The sequence below is a fragment of the Symphodus melops genome, assembly GCF_947650265.1.
Source record: "Symphodus melops genome assembly, chromosome: 8".
NCBI lineage: Eukaryota > Metazoa > Chordata > Actinopteri > Labriformes > Labridae > Symphodus > Symphodus melops.
The window spans coordinates 5082366-5108233 of NC_136698.1; the positions used below are offsets into that span (position 1 = coordinate 5082366).

At 39.9% G+C, this 25868-nt stretch overlaps 2 protein-coding genes across 4 annotated transcripts; one reads left to right on the forward strand and one right to left on the reverse strand.

The window, feature by feature from the left end:
• Nucleotides 1–1722: 1722 nt before the first annotated feature.
• Nucleotides 1723–19503, reverse strand: dnai3 (dynein axonemal intermediate chain 3). 2 transcript variants are annotated; one of them, XM_079349930.1, is made up of 23 exons: nt 19405–19503; nt 18039–18121; nt 17889–17927; nt 15399–15583; nt 14821–14925; nt 14433–14561; nt 14126–14325; nt 13812–13928; nt 13265–13461; nt 12032–12150; nt 11300–11389; nt 10935–11024; nt 9402–9521; nt 8841–8914; nt 7677–7821; nt 7425–7518; nt 5414–5538; nt 5175–5235; nt 4757–4887; nt 4453–4663; nt 3593–3684; nt 3186–3302; nt 1723–2370 (listed from the first exon to the last, which is right to left on the reverse strand). In XM_079349930.1, exons 2-23 carry the CDS (start codon nt 18097–18099, stop codon nt 2233–2235), a joined length of 2640 nt encoding a protein of 879 aa, XP_079206056.1. In that variant the 5' UTR covers nt 18100–18121; nt 19405–19503; the 3' UTR covers nt 1723–2232. The 2 variants fall into 2 exon arrangements, with proteins under 2 accessions (XP_079206056.1, XP_079206057.1); XM_079349931.1 differs by having other exon boundaries at nt 1725–2370; nt 5414–5535.
• A 45-nt stretch (nt 19504–19548) lies between these two features.
• Nucleotides 19549–25656, forward strand: mcoln3b (mucolipin TRP cation channel 3b). 2 transcript variants are annotated; one of them, XM_079349935.1, is made up of 14 exons: nt 19549–19778; nt 20576–20799; nt 20887–21054; nt 22258–22411; nt 22517–22592; nt 22676–22772; nt 23075–23174; nt 23322–23434; nt 23585–23734; nt 23813–23914; nt 24429–24551; nt 24644–24850; nt 25233–25363; nt 25525–25656. In XM_079349935.1, exons 2-14 carry the CDS (start codon nt 20578–20580, stop codon nt 25562–25564), a joined length of 1683 nt encoding a protein of 560 aa, XP_079206061.1. In that variant the 5' UTR covers nt 19549–19778; nt 20576–20577; the 3' UTR covers nt 25565–25656. The 2 variants fall into 2 exon arrangements, with proteins under 2 accessions (XP_079206061.1, XP_079206060.1); XM_079349934.1 differs by lacking the exon at nt 19549–19778 and adding an exon at nt 19808–19952.
• Nucleotides 25657–25868: the final 212 nt, after the last annotated feature.

The following is a 25868-nucleotide window of genomic DNA, read 5'->3' on the forward strand; positions in this document are numbered from 1 at the left end:
GCTGGGGAGGGCTTTGAAGTAGGATGATGATGGAATTAGAAACATTTCTGAAGTTTTCTTAATGAACAAATCAAACTGGGCTGGAAGGGAAACCATAAGAAACATGTCTGATGAGTATTTGTTCACCGCATTGTCATGAAACACCTTTTGTCTCGTGACATGGTCACGTGTTTGAATGTCTGCAGCTGAATGACTATGTGTCAAATGTGTAGGGTTCTCCCATGTCGGGAAATTTAGGATGGTGGACCCTCACTCCTCTTCACCCCACCCCAGCAGGAGCAGCTAAGAGGCCTACCAGAACAATGCCAGTGGAATGGCTTAATTCGCCAGTCCAGATTTACTGCTCCTCCTGCACAGCACCTGCTCACATTGTTTCCCAGGATGTGGTCGAAAAACATTCAAGTATCGGTGATAAAAACGGGACTGCAGACACCCCCCTTAGTTAGAGATCGTTTGAGAAATCTCCTGGATTTAGATGAAGAAATCAACTGAGGAAAATCCGACATCATGAATAGCATTGATGCCTGGGGGGGGGGGGGGGGGGGTCACTGGGTTTATTGTTGTGGCATCTTACACTGAGAGAGTGTAAAAGAGGAGCAGAGCTGAACCTGCTAAACTCTCCTCTTTCACACTGAGTTGAGAAGTTATTTCATAACACTTTACATCAAGACATGGTCTAAACTCGTTTTTATTTTATTTACATTCATGCACAAATCGAAAATATTTGGGAATAGTGGAAAATAAATGTTATGAACAGGCAGAGATCCCTAAAAGAACCAGACTCATGACAGGATGTCCTTCTGCAGGCAACATTTAGCTCTAAATCTTTCAATACTTTACAGTGTTTACATTGTATGCAAGCAACCTCAACTGCATAACATTCTTCTGCATCAGCTATCACAATAATAACTAACCAGAGAGGGTGAAGACATTCCCCGTGTGTGTGTGTGTGTGTGTGTGTGTGTGTGTGTGTGTGTGTGTGTGTGTGTGTGTGTGTGTGTGTGTGTGTGTGTGTGTGTGTGTGTGAGTCGGTTGGCAGAAGGCACATTCCTGAGCTGGCCTGGGAGAAAGTGAGAGGCTCCGCAGAGGATAGAGACTGCAAAACAGAATTCCCAGAGAGGTTTGAGGAGGGGACGACCGGGGAGCAGAGGCCCCTTTTGTCACCCGTGCCTTGTTGGTGCCTTAGGGGCCATATGGACGCCTGCCTCTGTGCATCTCACAGGAGCCTATTCTTCATCCGTCTCCCACCCCCCACCCCCTCCCGGCTCAGTGACAGGACCGTCCACGTGAATAAGTCATGGCCGGAGTGAAGCCGGCTCACTTCTGTTGAGGGAAAGAAAGTTTATTTTTTATTTTTTATCTCTTACCTTCGCTGATCCTTCCCCTCTTTATAAAAATATAACATTTTTTGATATTGTCCATCCTTTCACAATCCTTTCTTTCTCTTTCTTTTCAAGGCACATCAGACACAGTGTGCAAACCTGGCAGTAGACAGCTGCCCCTGTATAATGCAGCGACCCCCCCCCCCCCCTCTTCCTCTGTTCTAGCAGGGCACCGGCTGTCAGTTGGGACTAAAGGTCTGCCGGGCTGCTCTTGACCTGAGGTGGACCCAGAACTCTGAGATGTGCTTTTTTTTTTTTATTCTCGTGAAGGAGCAAAAGCCTGAGCTCGCCTAAAGGGAATTTCCTCTTGAAGTTCTATAAACCTGTACAAAGATTTCCAGACGTTTTTTTTGACCAGCCATTTATTTCAAGGAGGTGACATACTTTGTGTTTGGTCTTGAATCTGGAGGAGTTTTCAACCAAAAGATAAACATCATGAAATCAAGACGTGTAAAATGACTTCCTGCCAAGGTCACATCATTGATATTCCAAAGCCGATCCTCAGGGAGCCGTGTTGAAGAGGGCACTAATGGATGATATTACCCAGTAATCAGATCTCAGATGAGTGGATATAAAAAATCTGTCACTGACCCTGAAACAGTCTGATGATAATGAAAGAATCAATTTACAAGAATTAACCTCAGAAGTAACTAAACGAACACGTTTGTTTTATTAGTGTTAGTGTTTTATTGTTTGTCTTTGTGAACTTTTTGAAATGTCTGAAATGTCACGGAACTTTCCAGTTAATGATCAGGGAACTCAAACGTCATGCTTTGCTGTTTCACATTTGTATCGCTCTGCTCTGTGTGTGAAATATATATAGGTGAAATAAAATTTGAAAAAGATTCATTCATTGTATTTCGGATGTATCTTGCCAAAGGCCGAGGTCTTTTAGGACGCTCTCCTCCAGCGTCAGGTACAAGTTGTAGTCTTTTAGGTCCTCCTCTTCCTCCTCCTCCAGGGTTTTTCGTTTGGGCATCTGTGGATCCTGCAGATGAAAAAAAGTGAAGAACAAGAATAATAAGCAAAATGACAGCAAGTGAAATGAATGTGTACTTTGATTAGACACTTTCTACTCTTTAAAGCTGAATTATTGAGGTCAAATCCAGGAAATGTTTCGTAAAACTTTCAATCTCAGCCTCTTCTTACTTTTTCTTGTTTTTTTTGTTTTGTCTTGTTCATTAATGCAAATATTGAGAATACATGTCAAGAACATTCCTAATTTGGATCAGACTACATTTTTTCAGGCTTTTGGAAAGGCTTAAAAGAATTGCAAATTTGCTCAGATAAATAACGCTTCATTGAATGTAACAGTTCTCTTACCAGAGAACAAATAGTTCAATAATGATCTTGTGTTATCACTTTTAATATTGTCAAAAATACACACAGACAATCATGTGTCCACACATATTCAATATCTGAGGCTTCTTGTCCTTGTAAAGTGACAAACAGAGATTGGAAATGAAGCTTAGTTTAGAGCTTATGTGAGAAATAAATGACCTCAAATGAAGAGAAATGTTCTTCAGTGTCCTCCAGTTTAACTTTAACCACTGACAAAATATGTGTCTAAAGTTAGAAGATGTGCTGCAATGCTCTGGCCGTCAATAATGAAACCTTAGCCAGCAGACCAGGATCACATGATGATGTGAATCAATTATAGATGAGGAGGCACAGGGCGAAGAAAAAAAAACATGGAAAGAGATGATACAGAGACAGAGGACTGGCCTCTGTTTGAGCTCTTGGACTGCTGCAATGTCGACACGAGCTGGTTTATTCTTTCTTTAGACAGAAAGTGAAGCTCACCATTTTCTTCTTCAGCTCTTCAGTTTCCTTCTTCTCTTTTGCCCAAAGCTCCTTCCTCCACATTAAATCCTTCAGTCTGTTTTCCTCCTGCTCAAAGTATTTCTTCATATTTAAAAGCTGCACAGGAAAGAGAAGATTAGCAGTTTACTGCTGTTTACTGTTTACTCACATTAAAAAAAGTCAAAAAATAATAACACAAACTGCTGGAGCAACGTTACGCAAAGAACTTTGTTCAAGTTTACTGGCGTCATATGGGTGCACTAAACCACAGTAAAGTTCAACCGGGTATATCGAAGTCCCATTTTGTTATGCTTAACCGTTTATCCATTATCACAGAAGATAAAAACTGATTAACAGGAAACTTAAAGTCTTGAGTGAGTACTGAAGATGTAGTTGGAGTGTCTCACCTCGTTCCTGGCGGGAGCGTAGAGCGTCTTTGGGATTCTGAAAACATGGACCACTGCGAGGTCATCAGTCGCAGCCAGGAAGTGCTGCTTGGCTTCACAAACAAAATAAAACAACTTGAACAGAAATCCAGGACATGACAGGAGGAATCTTACAACAAAGGACTAACCACCAACCGAGTCCAAATTGATTGTAAAATGTAGAAAAGCTCCTAGTATAACAGACGCAGACTGTTTCTTTATTCCAGAGTGACAAAAGGTTTGAACAGTTTGAAGTCCACAAAACGCAGCCGTGCAGCTCTCACAGTACGAGCTTTAAGGTCACTTCACCCGAACATAACGTTTATTTACCGCCGTTTTGTCTGCTCTGTGTCTAAACGTGACACTTGAGTTTTATTGATTTTAAAACATTTTATCTGATTGTTTTTAAGAGTAAAACATTACATTGTGTTTCTTGTCTCAAATTCTTTTACATCCAAAGGCACAGTCTTTGATTCTTAGCTTGACAGTTTTGGACAAACGTTTGTATCCTGTTGCAAAGGTGCTTTACCAATAAATAAACTCATATATATGAACAAGTCTTATACTGAAGCAGTTAACAGACTCACTGTCTTTTATTGTCATTAAAGTAAACACATTGTTAAAATGACCTTAAGATTCATCATTATTATTGAGCAGATTCTTTTATCTGCAAGATGAAAGAAAGATGAAAACTTGTGTTTGGATGCTGCAGTGCTGCTTTCGTTACTTTAGGTTGTCATTGGATACAATAGATTCTTCAATTTGACTCAGCTGTGTGACACAAAAGAAACACAGCGTTGTAGATAGACTCTAACATGGGCACCACAGAGGTAAGAACTCACAGGTGGCGGCGCTCCAGAGCTTCATGCAGTTGATCTTAGCTTTGCTGGCATGAGCATTAACCTGCACAGGTGCTCCGGTCTTTTCCAGTAGGTTCCACACCTCAATGCTGCCATCTTCTCTGCCAATGAAGAAAACAGCTGGTCGGGACAGAGACCAGCATCCCGCAGTGTACACCTGCTCAGTGCTTGGCGACTGGACAACGGGGCCATCCTGGATTTTGTAGTTCACAACAAGTTGATCAAATGCAACAAATCCGGTCTAGTATCATTTGGAACTGGCAGTTAAAATGTGACAGATCTTTACCATGACTCCCTCTCTCCAGACAGCAAAGTTCCAGGCTCCCACTGTCAGGATGATGTCTTTGAAGAAAGGAGAGCGCTGCACCGTGTTCACGAACCAGTGATGGATGCTGTAGCAGTGAAGGGGTTTGTTACCTGGCAGAGACGAGACACAGGAAGAGAGAGTGCTGATATCTCACTTCTTCAGAATCAACAGGAAGTCCAAATGCATCAGAAACACTTTACAGTCTGTGTGGTTGTCAAGTTATGTATTAATCAGTAGAGTTGACAACATGACTACACATTATTACTTATCATGTAATCGCTTACAGTCAATGGCTTTTCTGGATTAAGACTTACAGGATACTATGACTGCTGTGCATTAAATAAAAAGTGCCAAACACTGTGCTTCAAATACCAAGAGAGTTGTTTAGAAAACTCACAGTTTGGCTGTTCAGAGTCGTCTTTTCCCAGTTTCCAGTCAGCGTAAACAATCTCCCCGTCCTGACAGTAAAATGATGCAGATACTTGACTGAATGTACCGTCTATAGTGATGTTAAAGAAGCATTTAAGATGTGCTGGTTAAGTATCACTTGAACGACTGTTTGATTTATTATTTATATTTCGAATGAGGAAGCATGAAGGTTTTGTATTGCTTTGTTTTCATGCTGAGAGAATTTACCTCTGTCCCAACATAGAACTTAGTGTTGACGTCCTCCAGGGCTGCGAGTGTTTTGGCTGAAGGCACTCGGAGCTGACTGTAGTCCGGGATGACCTCTGAGCTGTCACCATTTTCATAACCTTCTTCTCTCGGGGTAAACCGAGAAGGAGTAGAGAAGGGACAAAAAATAAGGTTGAATTAAGTTTAACCCAAGGAATCTCTTCAAAGACCAGCTTTCTTTATGTGAAATAAAAAATACACTCAGCTCGGGCCTGGCTTTCACACAACTATTTGTTTTTTTTTCTTTTTTTAGAAAGAATCCCCAAACATATATGCTAACTTTAGGAAAATCCAGCATAAAGAAAGAACAGCAGTTAAAACATCGACTTTTAAAGTTAAGGGAAATAGAAAGGTGACATATGTGCAGCCTGCTCTGTAATCTGACCATGAAGCAGACGACAGAAGGACAAAAGAGAAGGAAGGGTGGGGAGGAGAGCAGCTGAGGTGATAGGAGGGGAGTGAGAAAGTCAGAGGGTGGAGGTGAGATGAAGGATTGTGGCATGAATGGGGGGGGGGGTAAAGGAGAGGGGTGGAGATAGGCCGTATACTGCTAGTGATGGAAGAGGCCTTTTCCATCACAAAAGCTCAACTGTCTGTCAGGGACAGTACAGGACTGTCCGTTCACACCCGCTTATCAGCCGGCCGCTCCCAATCAAGTCTCAGCTTCACTCTGTTAGATTAGCTGGTGAAGGTCAGATCCCATTACCCAATCACACGTCTTCCAAATCCACTTTCCCCCGGTTAAGATGTGTGTAAAGATATGAGACAGATGATACGGCTTCCCTTTCAGCGGCTTTCTCCGCTGCTTAACTGTTTTATAATCCCCTCAAAGAATATGTTGAAAATCATTCAGTAATGTTTTGGGTCAAAGAGGATCTACTTTTAATGAAATGGCAGAGGACACACGGGAAAAGGATGGATGAGGAGATCAAATCAATATGAGTCAAACAAGTGTCACTGAAGGGTTAATTCAGACTTTAATTACACTCTGCCTGAGGGCTGTTGAGGAAAGCTGCAGATTTATTGCCCTAGTTAGTGAACATTTTAATACAACAACCTCCAGCCACTAAAGCTTTGTTTCTGGTGGCAGACCTTCATGCGGACAAAGACAGGTCTCTTCTTGACCAGTCAGGACACACACGATCATCCTGTGGCCCTCGAGGAGCCGGAGCGGCATATTGCAAAGAGCTGACAGTCAGCAAGGTTAATGCTCTGCAACTATGAGGGCCTTGTTTTGGAAGTATCACTTAATAAAGTGCTATGAAACCGGAGGAGAGCGGAGCGAGACAGAAAATGAGAGTCCCAGAGGGGCTGGCTGAACCCTGCCCTGTGCTCAGCCACGCAAAGCACAATTGATGAGTTCAACATCCCTCCAATCACAGCCCTGCAGTCAGAAACACTTTAATATGACTAGTATTGAGGCCAGAGGTAAAAAAAAAGGCAAAAAAATAATGCACTTGAGTCATCACAGTGCAGTCTGTGCTCAGGCCCTAATTGTTGAGCTGGAGACGGGGATAATATGTCTAGTTTTAGACAAAGATGGCTAATGTAGGAGATGAATCTCAGCAGGTTTTAAAGGAAAACTGTACAAGATGTAGGGAATCATAGACAAGAATTACACCTATGACTTGTTTACTTTAACATTTCTATCAACAGTGATTTACATAATTCCCCCCTTGGGGATCAATACAGTCAAAAAATCTTCTTTTCTTTCTTCTTCTTGTTTGAAAAGTAAGTTCTTTAAAGCTGGGGAAATCAGGACTTTACATGTGACCTTCATCTCATTGTTAAACCGATGTAAACCTGGGACATTACTTTGGACTTGCTCCTTTGAGACAGTTTGATTCTTTATTTAAATATTCGACTGTTGGGCGAGTGAGGCGATAAAACAAAGACATGCTGCTCATTTGATTGTCTGAATGGAGGAAAAATGGAGATTGGGTGCAACAGAAAAAAAAACGTGGAAATAAACCTGTATTCTTATTATACTCGTCACAGGTGTAGGGTTCCAGGCTGAACTTCAAAGGAGCATATTCTCCACTGGTATCCATCTTTGGCAGAGAAATCTGAAACACAGAAGAAGACATACAGAGACTGAACGTTACTGTAAACGAAATAAAAAGAACAGAACTTAAAAGTAACAGTATTTAGTTATTGAGCTAACTTATAATGTCTCTGCATATATCATCTTTTTACTGAGTATTATTTCTTTCAAGTTCAGTACCCTGAACAAAGGTTTCCATGTCCGATCCAGGTGTTTGAAGGTTTCAGGGACACAGAAGGCTGACAGGCTCTTCTGATTGGCTTTCTTGCCTGATGTTGAATGGCTCGTCAGTTTTCTTGCTCGAACGTCCCAGAACATAATAGAGCTTTGAAAGGAGAGGAAGAAACAGAGACAAATAAATATGAACTCCCGATCAACAAACAGAAACACACAGAGACCAGTGTAAACAGAAAATCACATGCTGGTTTGTTCCAGATTCTCACAGATGCAGAAATAAATCAGTGGACTTCATTAACAACTCTGCAAAGTCTCTCTTGTGTCAGACACTCACGCGTATCAGGCCTGTGAACTCACTCACACGTCTGTCTGTCTGTGAATCATGCTGATGAGGACTATTTTTGTCGAATCCAGAATGAAACACAGAGTCATGTGGGGACTGTACGAGAGCTGCTAACACTGTTCCCTTGTTGACTGCATAGCTCCTAAATATCTGAGTGTACATTTTGTTCTGCACAAGGATGACACGTCGGTTTCATCTGATGCTCTAAAAATCCATGAAGAGGCTCAGTGACGCTGGATTTTGCCATTTGTACCAACATGATGCTGAGAAGCGACCAAGGACAATAACTTGAGTAAACAAGAACAATGTTTAGGTACTTTATAATATAACATCGGATCATTATAAGCAAAGAAAAAACAGGGTGCAGCTTTATTATAGGTATCCAGTTATTTATTAACGAATGAAGTTCAACCCTTCCAGTCTGGCTTGATAGGCAGTTATTTATCTAAGGTTTTAACCCTACTACTGAATACAGAAGGTTTTATTCTAAACTGAACCTGCTGAGTACGTTCTTTAACTTGGGTAACATTTTGAACATACTGTTATGACTTTAACTTTTAATGGAGTATGTTTTTGGGTCAGCTACTTAAAGATATCAGACAGGACACACTCTCTCTCACACACACACCTACACACACAGAATGTAAGAAGATGGGGGTGTTAACAACAGAGCAACGTGAGAGAAACTGAAGACTGATGTTTGCATCCGGCAGTGGACCGTAATGTGAATCGTCACACAAGTGGGCTTATGAACAAACACGCAGACAAGACACACTCTGTCATATCACTTTGTGCTATGAGCTAACTGAACGGTTTCTTCCTACCAGTCAGGGGAGCAGGTGACAACCTGAACACAGAGGTTACTCTTGTTCTCCACTGCTAAGCCTGTCTTGGTCACCTAATCAGAGAGAGAGAGAGAGAGAGAGAGAGATAGAGAGAGAGAGAGAAGTAAACAATAAGGTTCCTAAAGACACATGGAGATTTATGAGCTTACGGGGTGCACTATGATGATTGCCTTATTGCACTAATCAAGATGAGTGTCAGTTGTTCAATCAATCAATCAATCAATCAATCAATCAATCAATCAATCAATCAATCAAAGTTTATTTCTATAGCACATTTGAGCAAAGTGCTGTACAGGCAAAAAGGCACACTATAAAAGACAATAAAGCAATACAAATACAATAAATAGGAGCATGAATAGTTGTTGGAAATGATTTATAACAACTGGCTTTAAAGACCAGAGGGATAGGCACCAACAAGAAACCACAAATATTATATATTCATTGTTTCATGACACAGAATATTCAACAGACGACTTTTTATTTCTTTATTAGCACGTTATTGAGCACGTTTCAAACGCTCTGCCCCTCAGATCTGCTTACCTCAAAGGTTGGTGGCAGCCACTGGACATCAGTAATTGGTGCTTTATGGCTGCTCTCTATGGACGACACTGCACAGTAGCACACAGCAGGAGTCTTCTTGTCTTTGTTGTCATCTAGGTCCTGGTGGACAAAGACAAAGCGTATACAGTGAGCTCTACCATCGCAATTTAAACTCAAAGACTTCATTCAGGCAATAACCAGAAACATTACAAAATAGGTTTGCATTAAAGAATATGAAAACTCCATCTGAAATAAACTCTGAAGACTAGGCCATCAACCACAAAGGTCTTAAAAGCAGAATGGGTAATGCCCCAATCACCAAAATAAAAAAACTAAAAATTAACAAAGTCAGGACTTCAGCAGCACTGATTGTAAAATTGGATTGTACCCCAGGCACGCAATTAAATTCTTCCTTTATCTGATAAGTGAGCAACAGGTGCAGGTTTAGTACTCAATATGGAAATAAAGCCCTTTAGCGGATACAACCGCTTTTGTTTACGCTGCAAACACAAGGCAGGGCAGTGATCGGATTTGCTGGTGCGTTATCTGGTGGAAGATGGAGTGTGTGTGTAACAGCTGGAGCTGTGTGCTGATGATGTTGACTCTGGGGAATGAAAAGCAAACAAGGAAAGAGAGAGAATAGAGCGAGGTAGGATCGTTGGAAAGGGGAAAGCAAAAGAGTAGGAAGTAGTGAGGACAGGGATGGAGACAGCTGTTTTACTGTTGAGGCAATAAATGCAGAGAGCAAATAGAGGCTGGACAATAGATATGGGGTGTATGTGTCTGTTTAAACACAACCGCTGAGAGGAAGATATCAGTGGAGGTCGGGCTTTAAGGAAACACCACTGGCTGTATATTTGGTGCTGGTGGGGTTATAACAAGCTTCAGTAGGTTTAGTGTTCTTGCTGTGTTGTGGGTTTGAACCCGGGCCCTGTTTGTTGTCACGTATCATTACCTCTGTCCTCTGCACGCTTTTCTTTATTGATGTCACGAACATATTTGTCAACTATGAAGTTAAAGTGGAAAAAAGAACTCCTCTTTGAACTTCATGTTTTTGTGATGTGTTTTTCAGTCAGTTGATCTCTACTGTCTGATCCGGGTGTTTATGAGCTGCTTCTGTTCCGCAGTCGGCTCGTGTCACGATGTAAACTTCCTTTGAGATTTACTTGTGGCATTAGTATGTTTATGGAACTAGTTTTGACAGCTGTGTTCGGCTTGAAAGGGACCATATTAGACCACCGCGTTCTCATCTAATGAAAGGGTGAGGAAGAGGAGAGAACCCGGGAGCAAACATATCATCATCTCTCTCTCTGTCACACAGCAGCACAGAGGAGTCCAGCCTGTCGTTTACAGCAAGCGTACAGCATGCTTTAAGAAACTCACGACCCGTACTTGAATAAATCAAGCTGACGTCATCACCAGCCAAAGAGCTGTGGTAACTGATCCCACATGTAAAACACTAGCGGAGATACAGAACACCAAGTATTATTGTATCAACAATATGCACATTAGAGATAGGATATGGGTACTCACGAATGTGTCAGTGTTGATGGAGGATTTTTTACCACCGGCCTGTGTTCCCTGTAAGTCAGTGACGTGTGCAGAAATGTCCCACAACACAACCTGAGACAACAGCAACACAACCAACAGTACATCAGAAACCAAAGATCGACATCCGAGCTGAGTTCAAACAGAATTAAACGTGTTAAAAAAAACTCCAAATAAATCTCGACTTTAACGCTGATTACAAACAGAATGGGAATAAAAACAATTCATGGGAAACATAAATGAGAATTTTTGGATAATTCCCACTTTCGTTGTTATCAAAGGGGTAAGGCTGCGGCACAAACATTACTCTAAGGCTGACGAGTCATCAGAACAGAGTTTAAAGTCAGCACCTGGCCATTTATGCAGCCGCCAACAACAATATTTGGATCAGAGGGGCAGAACTCAAAGGAAAATATGTCATCTGGGCACTCCAGCAGCAACTGTAAAAAACACAGAAAACCCACATAAACAGCACAGAAATATGAGGTTTCAAAGGAGACATTCCTTGGTGTTGGATACTTCTCTTCCAGGGCATTTATTTTTTCTAAACTCTCCATGAAACTTTTAGCTTATAATCCACAAAACCAAACACATACTGGATCTCCTTTTATCAGACGTAAGGGATAAAGATCCAGGAGGAGCATGGCGGAGTTTTAAACAAGCAAACAAATTAAGCTACACAGCTCCTTGTTACACTGTTTAAAAACATTGAATTCCATTATGTCTCTTTTCCTTCACACCGGAAGTCTTCGCACTTTGCTTATTTTTTGCTCCAGCAGACAGTGAAACCGAGCATGACACATGCTGCAGTGAACGGATACGTCGTACAGAACTCATATTACTTATGAGTCAGTTTCATTGATTGGCAGCACGGGTCAAATCAATAGAGCTTCTCAAATTTAGCTAACGTAAATAATGGCTTTGATTGACAGCACTAAGCAAATCTGTTTTCCAACCATGTCTCATGGAAATACAGAACAAGAAAGCAGAGGACAGATGAGTAAGATATGAATGAGAGAAAGGACAATGTGATGCTACACTCCCCAGCATACCTCAGAGAGGAGCACTCAGATGTTTCATACCTGGGGGCCACCTGTTTCTGAGAAACTGTAGAAGACAATGAGCGAAGGTGGGACATCAACATTTGACTCATTCAACTCTTCCTGCTTCTTTTTCTCTTTCAAAGCCACAGCAATGATACCTAGCAAATCAAAAACACATCATACAATGCATCAAATACAAAGCAGCAGAGAGTCAACGTGTGTGCAGAGGCGTTTGTGCTTGGCCTTGCTCTGATATCACTTTAAATAACGCACACTCACACTGATGTTTTGGCTCTGATAAAAAAAATAAAATATATATATATATACATATATATATATATATATATACATACATACATACATACATACATACATACATACACACACACACACACAGAGAGAAAGAGAGCCCTACCTACTGTGAACAAAGATGGAGGGAAACTAGGTCCAGCATGAGCAGGGTATCAAAATCATGGGTGCACCTTTATCTTGGTCTGTTGGCTGCTGTGCGCTAGCTAGCTAGCTAGCTCGGTATGTGGAAAAGTTGCATACAGGCTAACAAGTCTAACTGTCTTCAGTGGATAATGTTAGCCATGTCAGCTTATTCACCCAGATTCATTATGAGCTTACTTTATGAACTTACTACTTTTAACTTGTATTATAAAGACACAAATGACTGATGCTCGTAGTTTATTTAACGTAGCCTGTTGTTGCTATGTTACTGCTGGAGCTCTATGATCTCAGGGCGTTTGTTAATTTCTTAGCCAGCCCAATTACTTCACAAGCTATCCTGATCCATCAAACTATAATGTACTATAAAAATGGTGTTTTTATAACCAACATAACGGATGTAAACAGTACAAAGGTGTATACATTATGTGACGTCTTTCTTCAATCAACTTCAGACTGTGAGCACAATGTAAGCAACAGGACCAAGACAGTTCCCTGCATATTCACTTCATGGCTCCCTGTTCCATTCAAAACATGTTTTATTAAAACTACTCACCACACATCTGTCATTGACATTGAGATTCTGGGAATAAAACTATGCTTGTACATGTTAAACATTCTGCTATTACAGAAATTTAAAACAGCAATTTGTTAAAAACTTTGCATCCCTCATTTCACACAAGGTATCATTATTGACTTAACTTGACTGACATTTAAACTACCTTTAATATGTGCTCACATCAGTAATCTGATCTAAATCATGGACTTTTTAAACTGAGAGAAAACTTGTACCAGTGCCCTGACTGTCATGTTGTACTTTACCGTAGATGGTAGGATGCCAGTTAACGCAGCTGATTTTCTTGTTCTTTGTGTGCGTCTGATCTGATAAGGCCTTAAAAAGCATCAGACTTTCGGAAACCTGCCCGTAAAAATCACTGTCGTCAGTCCCTGCACCCAGAGCCTTCCAGTCATCAATGAACACATTCATGATCTGGGTCTGCTGCAATGCGTGTAAAAGCCTGCAAAAAAAAAAACCAAGACAGTTGTCAGGTGAAATGAATATGAGCAATAACTATAATCTGTGAACAGTTTCATTTTCATACTCGTATAATCCTATTATCTATTATTTTGCATGTGCAATGTGGTGTGTGTAAAAGATGACAATGTATCTTATTTATCTTGTAAATGAAACTAGAACACCACACAGTATAACACAATGGAGAGGTTAGATTTTTCATCAGTTACCTAAAACTATTGTAATACATAATTACATGTATGTAATGCCAAACAGTGGCAATAACTGAGGTGTTTCACTACCATGAGGTTGATTCAGTAATGTATGGGTTTGCACTGACTTTACCACTTTTACCTTGGAGTCACTGAGTTGATAAAATTCTTCAGACTCTTACACATAAGGACACTCTCTCTTTCTTCATCACTCTGCTCTCTTGGCATGAATTGGGTGGAGATATTCTTCAGAACCTTCCTGTAAAGTTGGAACAGTGAGTTAAACAATACGTGTGTGGGTTTGGAGTTCCAATTCAACTGAGAACAAATAGCATGCTAGAATTCTAGACTATCCAATGCAGCTTTCACCAGTTTGGCAGGTGGAAGTCAAACCTGTAAGTGCTTCCCCACCTGCAGAACAAATCCATTTCATGTGCACTAATTCACTTGGCATACCACTGTGTCTGAGCACTGCTGCTCCGCAGCTTGGGAACAGCCTGTACCCCGCAGTCCCTCTGCATCTGCTTGATACTGAATCTGCTATCTTTATAGGAAGAACACTCCAAGAAGGCATCTTTTGCATCTGCAGTATTACGGTCTGAAAAACAGACTGGAGCTCCAAACTTCCTCCTCACTCTGGAGATCTTGAAACACAGCTGATGACAAAAAAAGAGAGATTTTAAAAGGTATCATTGAAGCACAAGTGAGATGAGGAAAACAGTTGAGTTATGAATCTCCACTTTGAATTCAAACACTTGAGTACCTTTTCTCTGGTCTCTTTAACAGATTCTTTCTCTATTTCCGGCTCACTGCCTTGAGGTATCCATGTCCTTGGTTCTGGGGTTTTATTGACTTCATTCTCAGACACCTCGGGTGTCTCAGACTCTGGAGGCTGCAGCAAAGAAAGCGAATCACAAGATGTACAGTATAAAGAACAGAAAGCTCCTTAAAATGGTTTTTATTCAAACCAGAAATCTTCACACATTCTCACACGTTCCTTAAAGTATTAGTGATTACGCTTTGCAATAAAAGGAGAGAAAAATATAGAACACTTTTCTGATTAAAGTCTAAATAGTGATCAATGGCAATTTTAAAAAAAAAACCCAAAAAAACCTATCTTGGTCCCATAACTAGAACTGTTCACTGCTTACATTGAGGATTCTCTCCTTGGCTTCTGGAGTCAGAACCAGGTAGAAGCACTGATCATAGGTGAAGTCTCTGTCAAAAACCAGCAAGAGCTCATCCTCTGGGTAGTCCTGTCAGATAAAAGACTTTAGAATATATGACAGTCTGTGAAAATCCATGGTCAAGTTTCTTTAAAATAATGACTGTGGTGAGTCTGTGAGTAACCTTTATTCCTCAGGGATTTTGTTTTGATAGTGAATGATGCAGTAAGATGTGGATTTCAGATATGAAGGCTGATGGTTTGAGGTTCAACAAGGGAGATAAAGACAGATAACCACAGACTGATCATCAAAGAACAGATGTGTCTGTGTGGATCACAGAGGGTGCTCTGTGGTCTCATTAGAGTAATGAAGAGTAGTAGAAGTAGCATGAAAGCGTACGACATCAGAGAGATGGAAACTGTTGTTTTAATCCATATCAGAGACAGAGCATGGACAAGGTTAAACAGGTCTGTTCCAGAAGCCTTTAACTCTGGGCCTGTGTATCCTCACTGTGTCTTTGGAGGTGTTGTCTGAGTGATCTGTATGACAATGGATCAGCTCACCAGCACGATCTGCTTCACAGGGCTGAAATCGGACACTGCTGCTCTCATCTTCATGTCCTGTATGATATCGTCTTTTTTCAGAAGCTTGTAAGGGCTCTCCCCTGTGACGTCCTCATCGGCACGGCAGCCAAAGAGCTCCTGGGTGGCAGATGTCAGGACCAAGGGGAAAATATCCTCAGGGTGATCTTTAGGGAGAGAGGTCACGATCAATACAGGCGGATTCAATCTTTCAAATCTGGACGTAAACCATCGACTTTGTAGCAAACAACTCCATCAGATGAACAATCACAGCTCTGTGAATCTATTGGTGTTTCAGCAAAGTACTCAAAGATAGCAACAATGGTTTGTAAATTGGAGGAGTTTAAAAGAGAAACCTCTCTGAAGTTGATGCTATTGGTCTTTGTCATTATTGGAAAACAGTCGAGTCAGCATGATGTTGACAAAAAAACAAGTAAAATGGTAAATGGCTTGAATTGAAATAGCTCTTTTGATCAACTCATGAATTTAAAGCACTTCTACTTTAAATTTGACAGGGCAAGATGGCGCTCTCCTATGTGTCCTTTTGTTTGTTCATTGTGCTTCTTATGTCCTTGTGTGGTTGTACTGTTTTACCTCTTCCACATGCTTTCCAATGTGTTTCCTTTTTTTTTTTTTTTTTTTACTACAAATGGCAATAAACTAAAGTGAACTGAAGTCAGACATTGAAGAGAGAGGTTGCAGTGTAAACAAGGTCAAACAGTGTGAGGTCCCTAAAGGCAAAGCTCCATGACAATCTGAAATCAGGCAGGGAAAAACAAAACTACAATACAATTACTGAGCTATATGTATCTGCTAATAAACAGTGGGAGAACGATAAGAGTTACACAAACTTCTGTAAAAGGATGTCAGTGAACACGACCGAAAGAAATAACACAGGATTTCACTGCAGCGAGCGGTAACATATGAAACAGTGCTGAAAACAGAGACGCTAACTTGATGAAAGGAAATGTTTAGATAACACACCGCTACGATCCATGACCTCCCTCCCTGTTCAGATGACACTCACGCAGTGCTCTGAAGTCAGCATCGCCTACGGACGTTGACACAGATTTGTGCCCCTTCTTTTGGGATCAAACACAGAACAGCCCCTCTGATCCTTCACCTGCCCCCTCCCTACTGGGCGGACCACCACCACACTATATCTCTGAATGAAATGCAGTCCTTGTGAGAAGCCCAGGTGGATGACGCTGCTCTGCTGTATTTTCAGGAACACACTGGTTGATCAATAATGCATGAATCAATAATGCAAGACTTCAACTGCTCAGTTACAGACATCTTTCCAGTATTTGTACTATATAACTACAGAGCTGCTCCTAAACAATCTATGCAGTGTTCTCATCCAAGGGAACCCTACAGTAAACAGAGCCCAGCATAATGATAGTTTTCATCCTGCTTGAGGTCTCTCTCTTCAAAGTCTGTCCACAAGGTTGCTGAGGGGACGCTGGAATGCTTAAGTACAGCTTAAGTAACCACTTCCCAGCTGGGTGTGTCAACCTTCCCCACTCGCACCACTTAGGCCTCACGCCAGATCATTGTAGTGGAAACTCACACCCCTCATTTCACACTGTTGAGCGTTAACTTTGGCATTTGTATTCATGGGAAATATTTGCTTGAGAGACAAAGAGAGTGTGATGATGTTCCATAAAGCTAAAGAATGTAATTAAACTGCTCTGGCAGACTGCGCTGCAGAGATATTTTAAACTTGTCTGCCGTCTTTCCTGTTGCATAATCCACTCAAGGCTTTTTATATTTCCATGAATACTGTAGTTAAAGTCTATTTTTATTTCAGTTTCTACTAGTTACAAATTTAGGCATCGACAAAAAGCAATTATTAGTTTACAGAATAACCTATGACTAGCAAGTCCTTGAGCAATCAACACAGGAGTTAAAATAAACGGCATTCAACGCCGGCTCTCAAACAGACACAAATCCTGTATTAATTCGTTGTTCATTCACAGACGTTGGCCTTGGCTGGTTTCAGGTTATTTTTAGGGTCGGAACTCTTGAAACCCTTTCTATTAAGCCAATAACCTGATGTATAGGGGGTGCTGGTGACCTGAATTTGACCAAAAGCATGTTGACAGTAAACTGGAACATGACCATTGGGACTGCAGCAGCTGAGCAGAAAGCATGCCTGAAGGCTATGCAACTTTATACTGAAGGTCTCATCAGATGAAAGCATGTCATCTCTTCAAAGACATCACTGGTGATCTGTTTCAGTCAGGCCTGTTACATCCCTACTTCTAAGTGAAAGTTACTTGTGATATAGTGGTCCTACTTTAGCCAAGAGAGTGATGAACTATAAATGATAATAAATGATATTCAGGTTTGTTTTTTGTTTTTTTTACACTTTTTTAAAGATAAGATCTAAATAACAAACAGTCTTTGTGTACTCTCTTCTTCATCATAAACATGGACACATTTCCTATATTGTGTAAAATGTTCTCTTACCGGGCTTTTCTGAAGGTTCAGGGGAATCAGCCTTTTTATCTGAGCAGAAAGTCACAATTAGTTTGATTTGCATTGTCTCTTTATTTGATCTTTCATTTATAAACATGCGTTTGTATATACAATAAAACTAAGAAGTACGTGGACACCCACCTTTGCTTTTTCCCTTCTTGCCTGAACTGCTTTTTGCACTTGCTGTTTTCTTAGGTGGCATCGTTGCTCTCAGGATTACTCCACTAGTAATGAGAAAAAAAAAAGATGGTTAATTTCAGTTTCTCCAAAACAACATATGGTGGGACATTTCTCCTCTCGAAACAGCCAAACATACATGTGTATGTTCAACTTTCCCCCATTCTGACACATGCAAACAGCAGTAGTGCCCCAGTCTTTATCAATGCATGTGGCGACATCTTGTGGAGGATAAGAGTTAACATAATAATTATGTTCCGGTAGGAGAATATAATCTCCAGTTATGCAAAATTATGTCTAAAATGTATTATGTCTCATACTTTTTTTAAAAGGCCTTCTTATGATTTCCCTTTTTTAAAAAAATAATTATTATGCCTTTTTAAATATGTATACACTTTTTCTTTCCTGAGAAGTCACTTGCTTAAATGTAAACGTTTACTTTTTGCAGTGGTCGCCTCTCTCTTATGTAATATTAAATTACTGAAGACATAAAGGTGAGCAGACGTTTTCTGTTCTAGTTATTTTTCGTTGTTCTCTCTTTTTGTTTTTTTTTACTACATTCACTTGATGTGAGCAACTAGCCAGATGTTTTAATTTTACTTAAAGTTGCACCATGTATCAATCAATCAAACTTCATTTGTAAAGCACTTTTCATACAATGATGTATCACAAAGTGTTTTTACATCATAATAAATCAAACAGCATCAACACACTCTCTCTCCCACACCACAATTTAAAAAGTAAGATAAAATAACTATATGAAAACTGAAGGACCGAGGAAAGGAGATGAGTTCATTCTCAATGAGGAAATGGTTGGTAGTGACATTTGAAAGTTAAAGTGAAACAATTGGATGCTAAATCTTCTGAACGGAATAGAACTGTATAAAAAGGAAGAAATGTGACCCATGATAACTACAGTGTTATACGGCCCACATGTTCCTCTAAGGATAGTTTCTCTACAGCCTTATGACAGTCTTGCATTTTTCATCTTCAAGTAGTACCATGACATGTACTGAACGAAAGTGGTGAGTTGTTATAAATAACGCCACGTTATCATGTTGTAATCAACGTTTAAATAAACTAAAATGAAACTAAACATTTAGACAGAGGCTTTACACAAGTTATCTGCACCGGAAAAGTCACAACAGGATCATTTACGTGCTAGGTGGCTAAACTAGTGCGGTCAAAGAAATGGTTAAGGAAAGTAGATTAAACAGCTCTCTGTATAAAGTTTATTTTTTACATGGTACGTGCTGCCCTTTGTCCCAAAGAAATAAATCAGAATTGAAGCATTAAGCGTCATCAAAACACAGATTAAGTAAAGTTTTACCAGTAGTTAAACCACAGTAGTTAGCTCGAAATCCGTTCATCGGTTGGAAATGTTTGGTTGCTAATAGTAACGGAAGACAGTTGATGGACAGATCAGCGAGCCAATCGGGTTCCATGTTTAAGATAACTTCATAGGCATTGGAAGACGCTACCTGAGTCGTTCAAAACACAGGTTGACGGCTCACCCTTAACACGGAACACTCCGGAAGTTTTATCTAGAAAAATAACTTTCTGACTTGACTCTACCCGTCATAAACAACCAATGTAAGTACATAATGGATTATTACTAAAACCAGTTGGACCCGACGCAGACGAGAAGCAGACAGCAGGTGGATTTAATTATTTGTTCATATACCGGGCAGGTACACCAGTTGGGTAAGTTGTCCCTTTGCTTTTCTGTAGTTTCTTTCAGCACGTTCTTTTTTTTTTGCTTTGACAGAAAGAAAAAAAAGCTTTAGTCTCAGTTAAATATTTGATCGATCGAGGCTATGGTTGAAGCTGGTCAGGTGTCGACACGTGAGCTGCTGTTTATTATTCAACAATGCTCAGGTACACCTGACTTTATTTCCTTCCTGCAGGATCAGATTGTTGCTGGTTGGTTAAGCTTAGCTTTTTTTAAAGTCAATGTCACCATTAATTAAGGGAACAAGCAATAACAAACAAGGGCCAGTAAGCCATAACATTTCTTGGAAGTAGTTAAAGTGCACAGGTAGTACATTACTACAACACTACAGTGAATCCTATATTTGAAGGCTTATGTGTTCTGCATTGTTTAGGTCGTCCTTGTGTACTGGATATAGTGAGAAGTTTTAGTTGGCTGATCCTTTTCTGTTTACAGGTTGTATGATGAAAATATTTTAAATATGACAGCAGCCCTAACAGGGAAGTCCAAAACTAAAACATTCAGTTAAGTTCTCAAAAATGTTGATTCTAAAACAACAAAAATCTATATTGCTTTCATTTTTAAATGTGATTTTATTGCTTTTACAACAACACAGTTTAAACTTTCCATACCTAAACCTGTTGTCTGTTTTGCTTTATTGTTGCCACCAAGGCTAGATTTAGATTTTTCAGTAAAAAAAAAAAAAAAAAAGTAATTTATGGTGTGTTTTTTCCTCACTTAGTGTTGTTGAGATGCAATGCTTAAACCACACATGTTTGTTTGACTGCAGGTATGGAGGATTCCAGTGACTTCTATGATGAGTATGAGACAAATTATAACTCTCCCTGGGCAGACCACCAACATCAGTGTCCAGACGATCAGGAACATGTGAATTGTCTCAGAAGGAAGATCAAATATTTCTTCATGAATCCCTGTGAGAAGTACCATGCTCGTGGCCGGAAACCATGGAAACTCGCTCTGCAGATAATCAAGATTGCCATTATTACTATCCAGGTATTTATCTTTGACATGACCTGAATATGTGTTAATATTGTTATTTTACTAAATTGATGACAATTTTCTTTTCACCCTTCTTCTCAGTTAGTGTCTTTTGGGCTGAGCAACCAGATGGTTGTCACATTTAAAGAAGAAAATCTGATGACATTCAAGCACCTCTTCTTGAAAGATTATGTTGATGGAGGCAGCGATACGTATGCTGTTTACAGACAGGACGATGTTTATGATCACATCGATTACGTCATTGAGAAGGTATTCAATTTCCTCATTCTTTATCCAAAGGTTCACGCTTCCTTTTGTGCCTGTTTATTTTGAGCTGCAGTAGATTTGTTTTCCTTTTGTGTGACTGTAAATCATTGTTAGGATATCACCAAAGCCCTTAACAAGTTCCCATGACAAGATATAGCATGTCATGGGATTGAACTTTGTCCATATCCTTATAAATCTTTCCTTCTCTTTCATGTTTTTTCACCACAGATGTAGAATGACTTTCAATTTAGTCAGCCATTATTAACCAAATGCAGACGCCAAGGGCTGTGCAATAAATGTATGGAGTATCAATTATTAAAGAAAATATATGATTTGATCAAACTAATGTATTCATAGAAAGGCAGTTGTCACATCTGAACACGACATATTACAGTCATCTAAAGCAAGAGTTCCCAAACATTTGAGCTCAGGACCTGAGTTTGTTAGAGACGGGGGAGCCACACCGTCCCTCTTTAAGTAGTTTATTGTAAAAAGGACTACAAGCAGAACAGAGTATTCTACATGTATAAACAAAATACAACACTTTCATTGTCCTCTCGGGGGATATTTGACATTTGTTGCCACAGCTTTGCACATAGCTTAAAGTCAATACTGTTAAATAGTTAATCGACAGTTTAAGGGTAAACTGCTGGATGGTTCCAGTAAGCTTAATATAAAGGATAAATGGTTTCAATTGGTTTAAAGGTCGAATTGTTTGAACTGTGACTAGATAGCTTAAATAAATAGATACATGGTTTAAATAGAACACCATTATTGATAGTATGATGAACTTGTTTGAAAAGTGAATGTCTACAGTGTCTGAGGCTAATGTGGTAATCTTAAATTATTGGATTCATGGTCGACTGGGTTATTCAAACGCATGGCTAATGTAAATGGCTGCAATGCTCAGGTTAGAGTAACTGATTCATTTGGAGAATATGAAGCTAATGCAAAGCCAAAGTGTTGGGCAAATAATTGTCAAGTTAAAACAAATGGATAAATGTTTGAAACAGTCTGCTTTATTTAAAGGGATAGTTGTTTTATGCTGACCAAACAATCTAAAATGTTGAACGCTGAATACAGTCAGTAGCGTTATTTATTATAACATTACAAGTGGGACATAATCTTGTCTTAAAAAAAATCTAACAGGTCTGTTGAATCCTTTTCAAACTTGAATTTTTTATTTTTTTTTTGGTGTATTTCTAGTATGGTCATCTGCACAACATCACAGTGGGCAATCATGAGTATGAGAAAAAGGGCGCTTTCTACACCCCTCTGTCAGTGTGTCAGCAGTTTTACCTGAACGGTTCCATCTTTCCCGGCAATGAGACCTTTGAGATAGATGCCCAAGTGGTGACGGGTATGTCTGAGTAAACAAAGACAGAAAACATGAGACTGATTTTATTGTATTTTTTTTCAAGAAATGGACTTTGCTTATTCAATATTGTTTTCTGCTAACTTCCAGAGTGCCTCGAAGTGTCTCCGATGTATCGCCCTTCATTACGGGAGGGATATCCAAACTTTGAATTGCATTTCAAAAGGTTAATGTTATTTTCCTAACTTGACTTTGTATTTTATGTGACAAGTTAACCCTTTCAGTTAATGCATCTGATCTGTCTTCCAGGATGCTCAATGTAAAAATCACATTTGTTCTCAAGGCCATAAATCTACAGACAGTGAGACACCGAGAGCTACCAGACTGCTACGACTTTACTGTTATTGTGAGTCACTTGACTTCTCTCCATTACCCAGTAAACACAAGTAGAGCACATCAGACTTTGTCATTAAAGATGTGTGATTACTTTATTGCTGGCTGCCGTTCCTTATGAGACTGCACCTGTTAAATTAAAAATATAAAATGAGTCTGTTCATTTAATGAATCTACTTGAGAACACATTTTGGCAGTCCAGAACTGAACCTTTTTCACAGTCTGCATTTTACTTGAGGGCCTCACAAGTGAAGGTGTAGCTGTCCGGTTCTGTTGTTAGGTTGTCTCTCTTCAATATGGCTTTCTTGTCAACAGATCACTTTCGACAACCAAGTTCACAGCGGCAGGATAAAGGTCAACCTGGAAAATGATGTAGACATCAATGAATGCCGAGACTGGAAAGTAACCGGAGCATGTGAGTCTGCTGAGCTGAATTGAGCGTGCATAAATGAATGGTCTGCACGGCTGCTCTCGGAAGTTTACGACTTTGCTGCACAATAAAACTTAAGAAGATGTTAGTCCTTTTCGGATGACAGAAACTTTAATTTCTCTGTGCTCCCAGCTGCCAGAAACATAAACCTGACCGTGGTGTTTGACTGCCTCATCATTGTAACCTGTATCACCTCCTTCGCCCTCTGCACACGCTCAGTGATCAATGGCTTTCAGCTGCAGTTTGTAAGTAGGCAGAACTAAATATTTTGTGGAGGTATAAGAAAAATGTACATTTGTCTGCTCAATGTGGTTCTTAAATGCATGGAAGCAGCAGAACAAGACCCAGACCAATAACTCACTGAGATGTGTACAATTTCTCTGTGTTTGAAACAGGAGTACACATTGTACTGCAGGAAGAATTGTGGCAAAGAAGTCCCTTTGTCAGATAAGCTGGAGTTTTTAAATGGTTGGTACATCCTGATCATCGTGAGCGACATGTTGTCCATCATCGGCTCCATTCTCAAGATAGAGATCCAGACGAAGGTAATGGGAACTGAAATGTGACTGAGCGTAATCCCTCAAATCTGTAATGACCAAAGGTGAGTTTTTTTTTAATTTCAGGTCCTCACAAGTTATGATATCTGCAGTATCTTCCTCGGAACTGGCACCATGTTTGTCTGGATCGGGGTCATCCGCTACATGGGTTACTTCAGGAAATATAATGTAAGTCCAGTTTGTTAATCCAATACAAAAACAATGTGACATGGGGTGCAGTACTTCAAGAATACCATTGTATCATTTTGACTCTTTTTAGCTTCCCGTTTGAATTGATGTAAAATACAGGCTTCACCTCTCACAAAATATTTTTTTCTGTTGACTAAGTTTCAAAGACGTTCAACATTTAACTTGCATTACACGTTTAGGTCATTTGAAATCTGATTTCCCGGATTATTCTCGTGCATGAGGATTGTGTGTGTTCACAGGGTCCAGTTCTTCTTCTGTATATATTCGGACCTGTTGTTTCCATTAAAATGACCAAATATAAAATGTTTTGTGATCTTAACGTTTTCTTTGTCCAACCTGTACAGTTTGATAACCCTGTTTGTATTGTAAGACAAAGTTCTTCATGTTTCTATGAAGGATTACAGGGTTCAAGCCATTAAAGGACCTGATTTGGCCGCTGATTGGATCGGTCTGACTTGGATTTCATGAAGAATGTTTTTTGGTCTGTTTTCAGATTCTCATCCTGACACTCAGAGCAGCTTTCCCAAATGTAATCCGGTTCATCTGCTGTGCTGGAATCATCTACCTCAGTTACTGTTTTTGTGGTTGGATCGTCCTCGGCCCGTATCACGAGAAGGTGAGTCATGTTTTGTATTCCTTTTTCTTAAGTTAGTCATTAAGAACAGACAGTAGTATAACTTGTTTTTTTCCATTTACCTTTTGGTTTAGTTCCGAACGTTGAACACGGTGTCTGAGTGTCTGTTCTCCCTGATCAACGGAGACGACATGTATCCCACCTTTAAGAACATGAGGCAGAAGAGCAGCCTGGTGTGGGTTTTCAGCAGAGTCTATCTCTACAGCTTTGTCTCGCTCTTCATCTACATGATCCTCAGCCTCTTCATCACAATCATCACAGACACCTACGACACCATCAAGGTAACACTAACCTTTCTTTGAGGTGGAAATATGATTATAGTATTTTAAATCATTTACATCTTGTGCTTCAGAGAAATAAGTGAGCTTAAGCTAGAGCTTGAGTAAAGTCCTGAATTCAACATGAAACGTGTTCCAAAATATAGGGAGCACATTTTAAAACAAAAACAGCATGCAGTGTTGCATATTACAGAATACTGTATACTCTAATGACTGAATCTTTAATATGAGCAATGCTTAATGTTAAAGCTGATAAAATGATACATTTTAATAGTTTCTGGTTTCTAATGTTTTTTAATAAACAAAAATCAAATATTTACCTTTTGTTATGGCACAATGTGTCTCACTCTTTGTAAACGCTCACTTCCTTCTCTGTATCGTGTAGCAGCAGCAACAGAGTGGAACCCCGACGTCTGAGCTGCAGAGGTTCTTGTCGGTGTGTAATGATCTGCCAAACTCCGGGTTGTACCGACTCAACAAGAACAAAGGCTGCTTCTTAGACTGCTTCATCAACAGGTTGGTCTTAACTGTCTGGAAGTCTGAAGTCATTAGTGTCCTGGCATCTTGTGCTTGTATGTAATATCAGACATGAGGGGTGCATTGTACAGTCACTTGATAAGCTGGAGCTGTAAGCCGAGACGTTTTAAGATCTAAGCCGAGTCTTTTTCTCGTTTCAGGTTCAGAAGTCTTGAAGAGAGTCTAACTTCAGAGGCGTAGCAGGCGGTGTCGAGGTGTTGAAAGCAGATAACTGTGCATTCTGACACTGATGAGCACTTTATACATATTAAATGGGAGAGGCCTGAAAATCATTTTAACATTTGTTCTGAACGTAACTTGATTTTTAGTTTTTCTGTGCTGAAAAAACAAACAAACCCAAAACCTTGGTTTTAAAATGATGCGTTGAGATGGAGAGCACTTTTGTAAATACACACAGACTGTATATACACCAGTAAATATTAAATCTGTCATTGAACATGTAAATGATGTCTTTTTCCGATGCCTTTGTTGTACAATGTAGGAA

What these genes read in the sequence shown, in the direction of transcription:
- dnai3 (XM_079349930.1), bottom strand. Translation starts at nt 18,099, where the DNA reads ATGCCACCTAAGAAAACAGCAAGTGCAAAAAGCAGTTCAGGCAAGAAG. An exon ending in CCAAGGAGAGAATCCTCAAT is followed by an intron (nt 14,562 to 14,820) that starts GTAAGCAGTGAA and finishes TCTTTGCTGCAG; the next exon opens with CCTCCAGAGTCTGAGACACC. An exon ending in CTGGCATCCTACCATCTACG is followed by an intron (nt 12,151 to 13,264) that starts GTAAAGTACAAC and finishes TTGATTTGCTAG; the next exon opens with GTATCATTGCTGTGGCTTTG.
- mcoln3b (XM_079349934.1), top strand. Translation starts at nt 19,892, where the DNA reads ATGGTTGAAGCTGGTCAGGTGTCGACACGTGAGCTGCTGTTTATTATT. An exon ending in CTGGAAAGTAACCGGAGCAT is followed by an intron (nt 23,175 to 23,321) that starts GTGAGTCTGCTG and finishes CTGTGCTCCCAG; the next exon opens with CTGCCAGAAACATAAACCTG. An exon ending in TTAGACTGCTTCATCAACAG is followed by an intron (nt 25,364 to 25,524) that starts GTTGGTCTTAAC and finishes TTCTCGTTTCAG; the next exon opens with GTTCAGAAGTCTTGAAGAGA.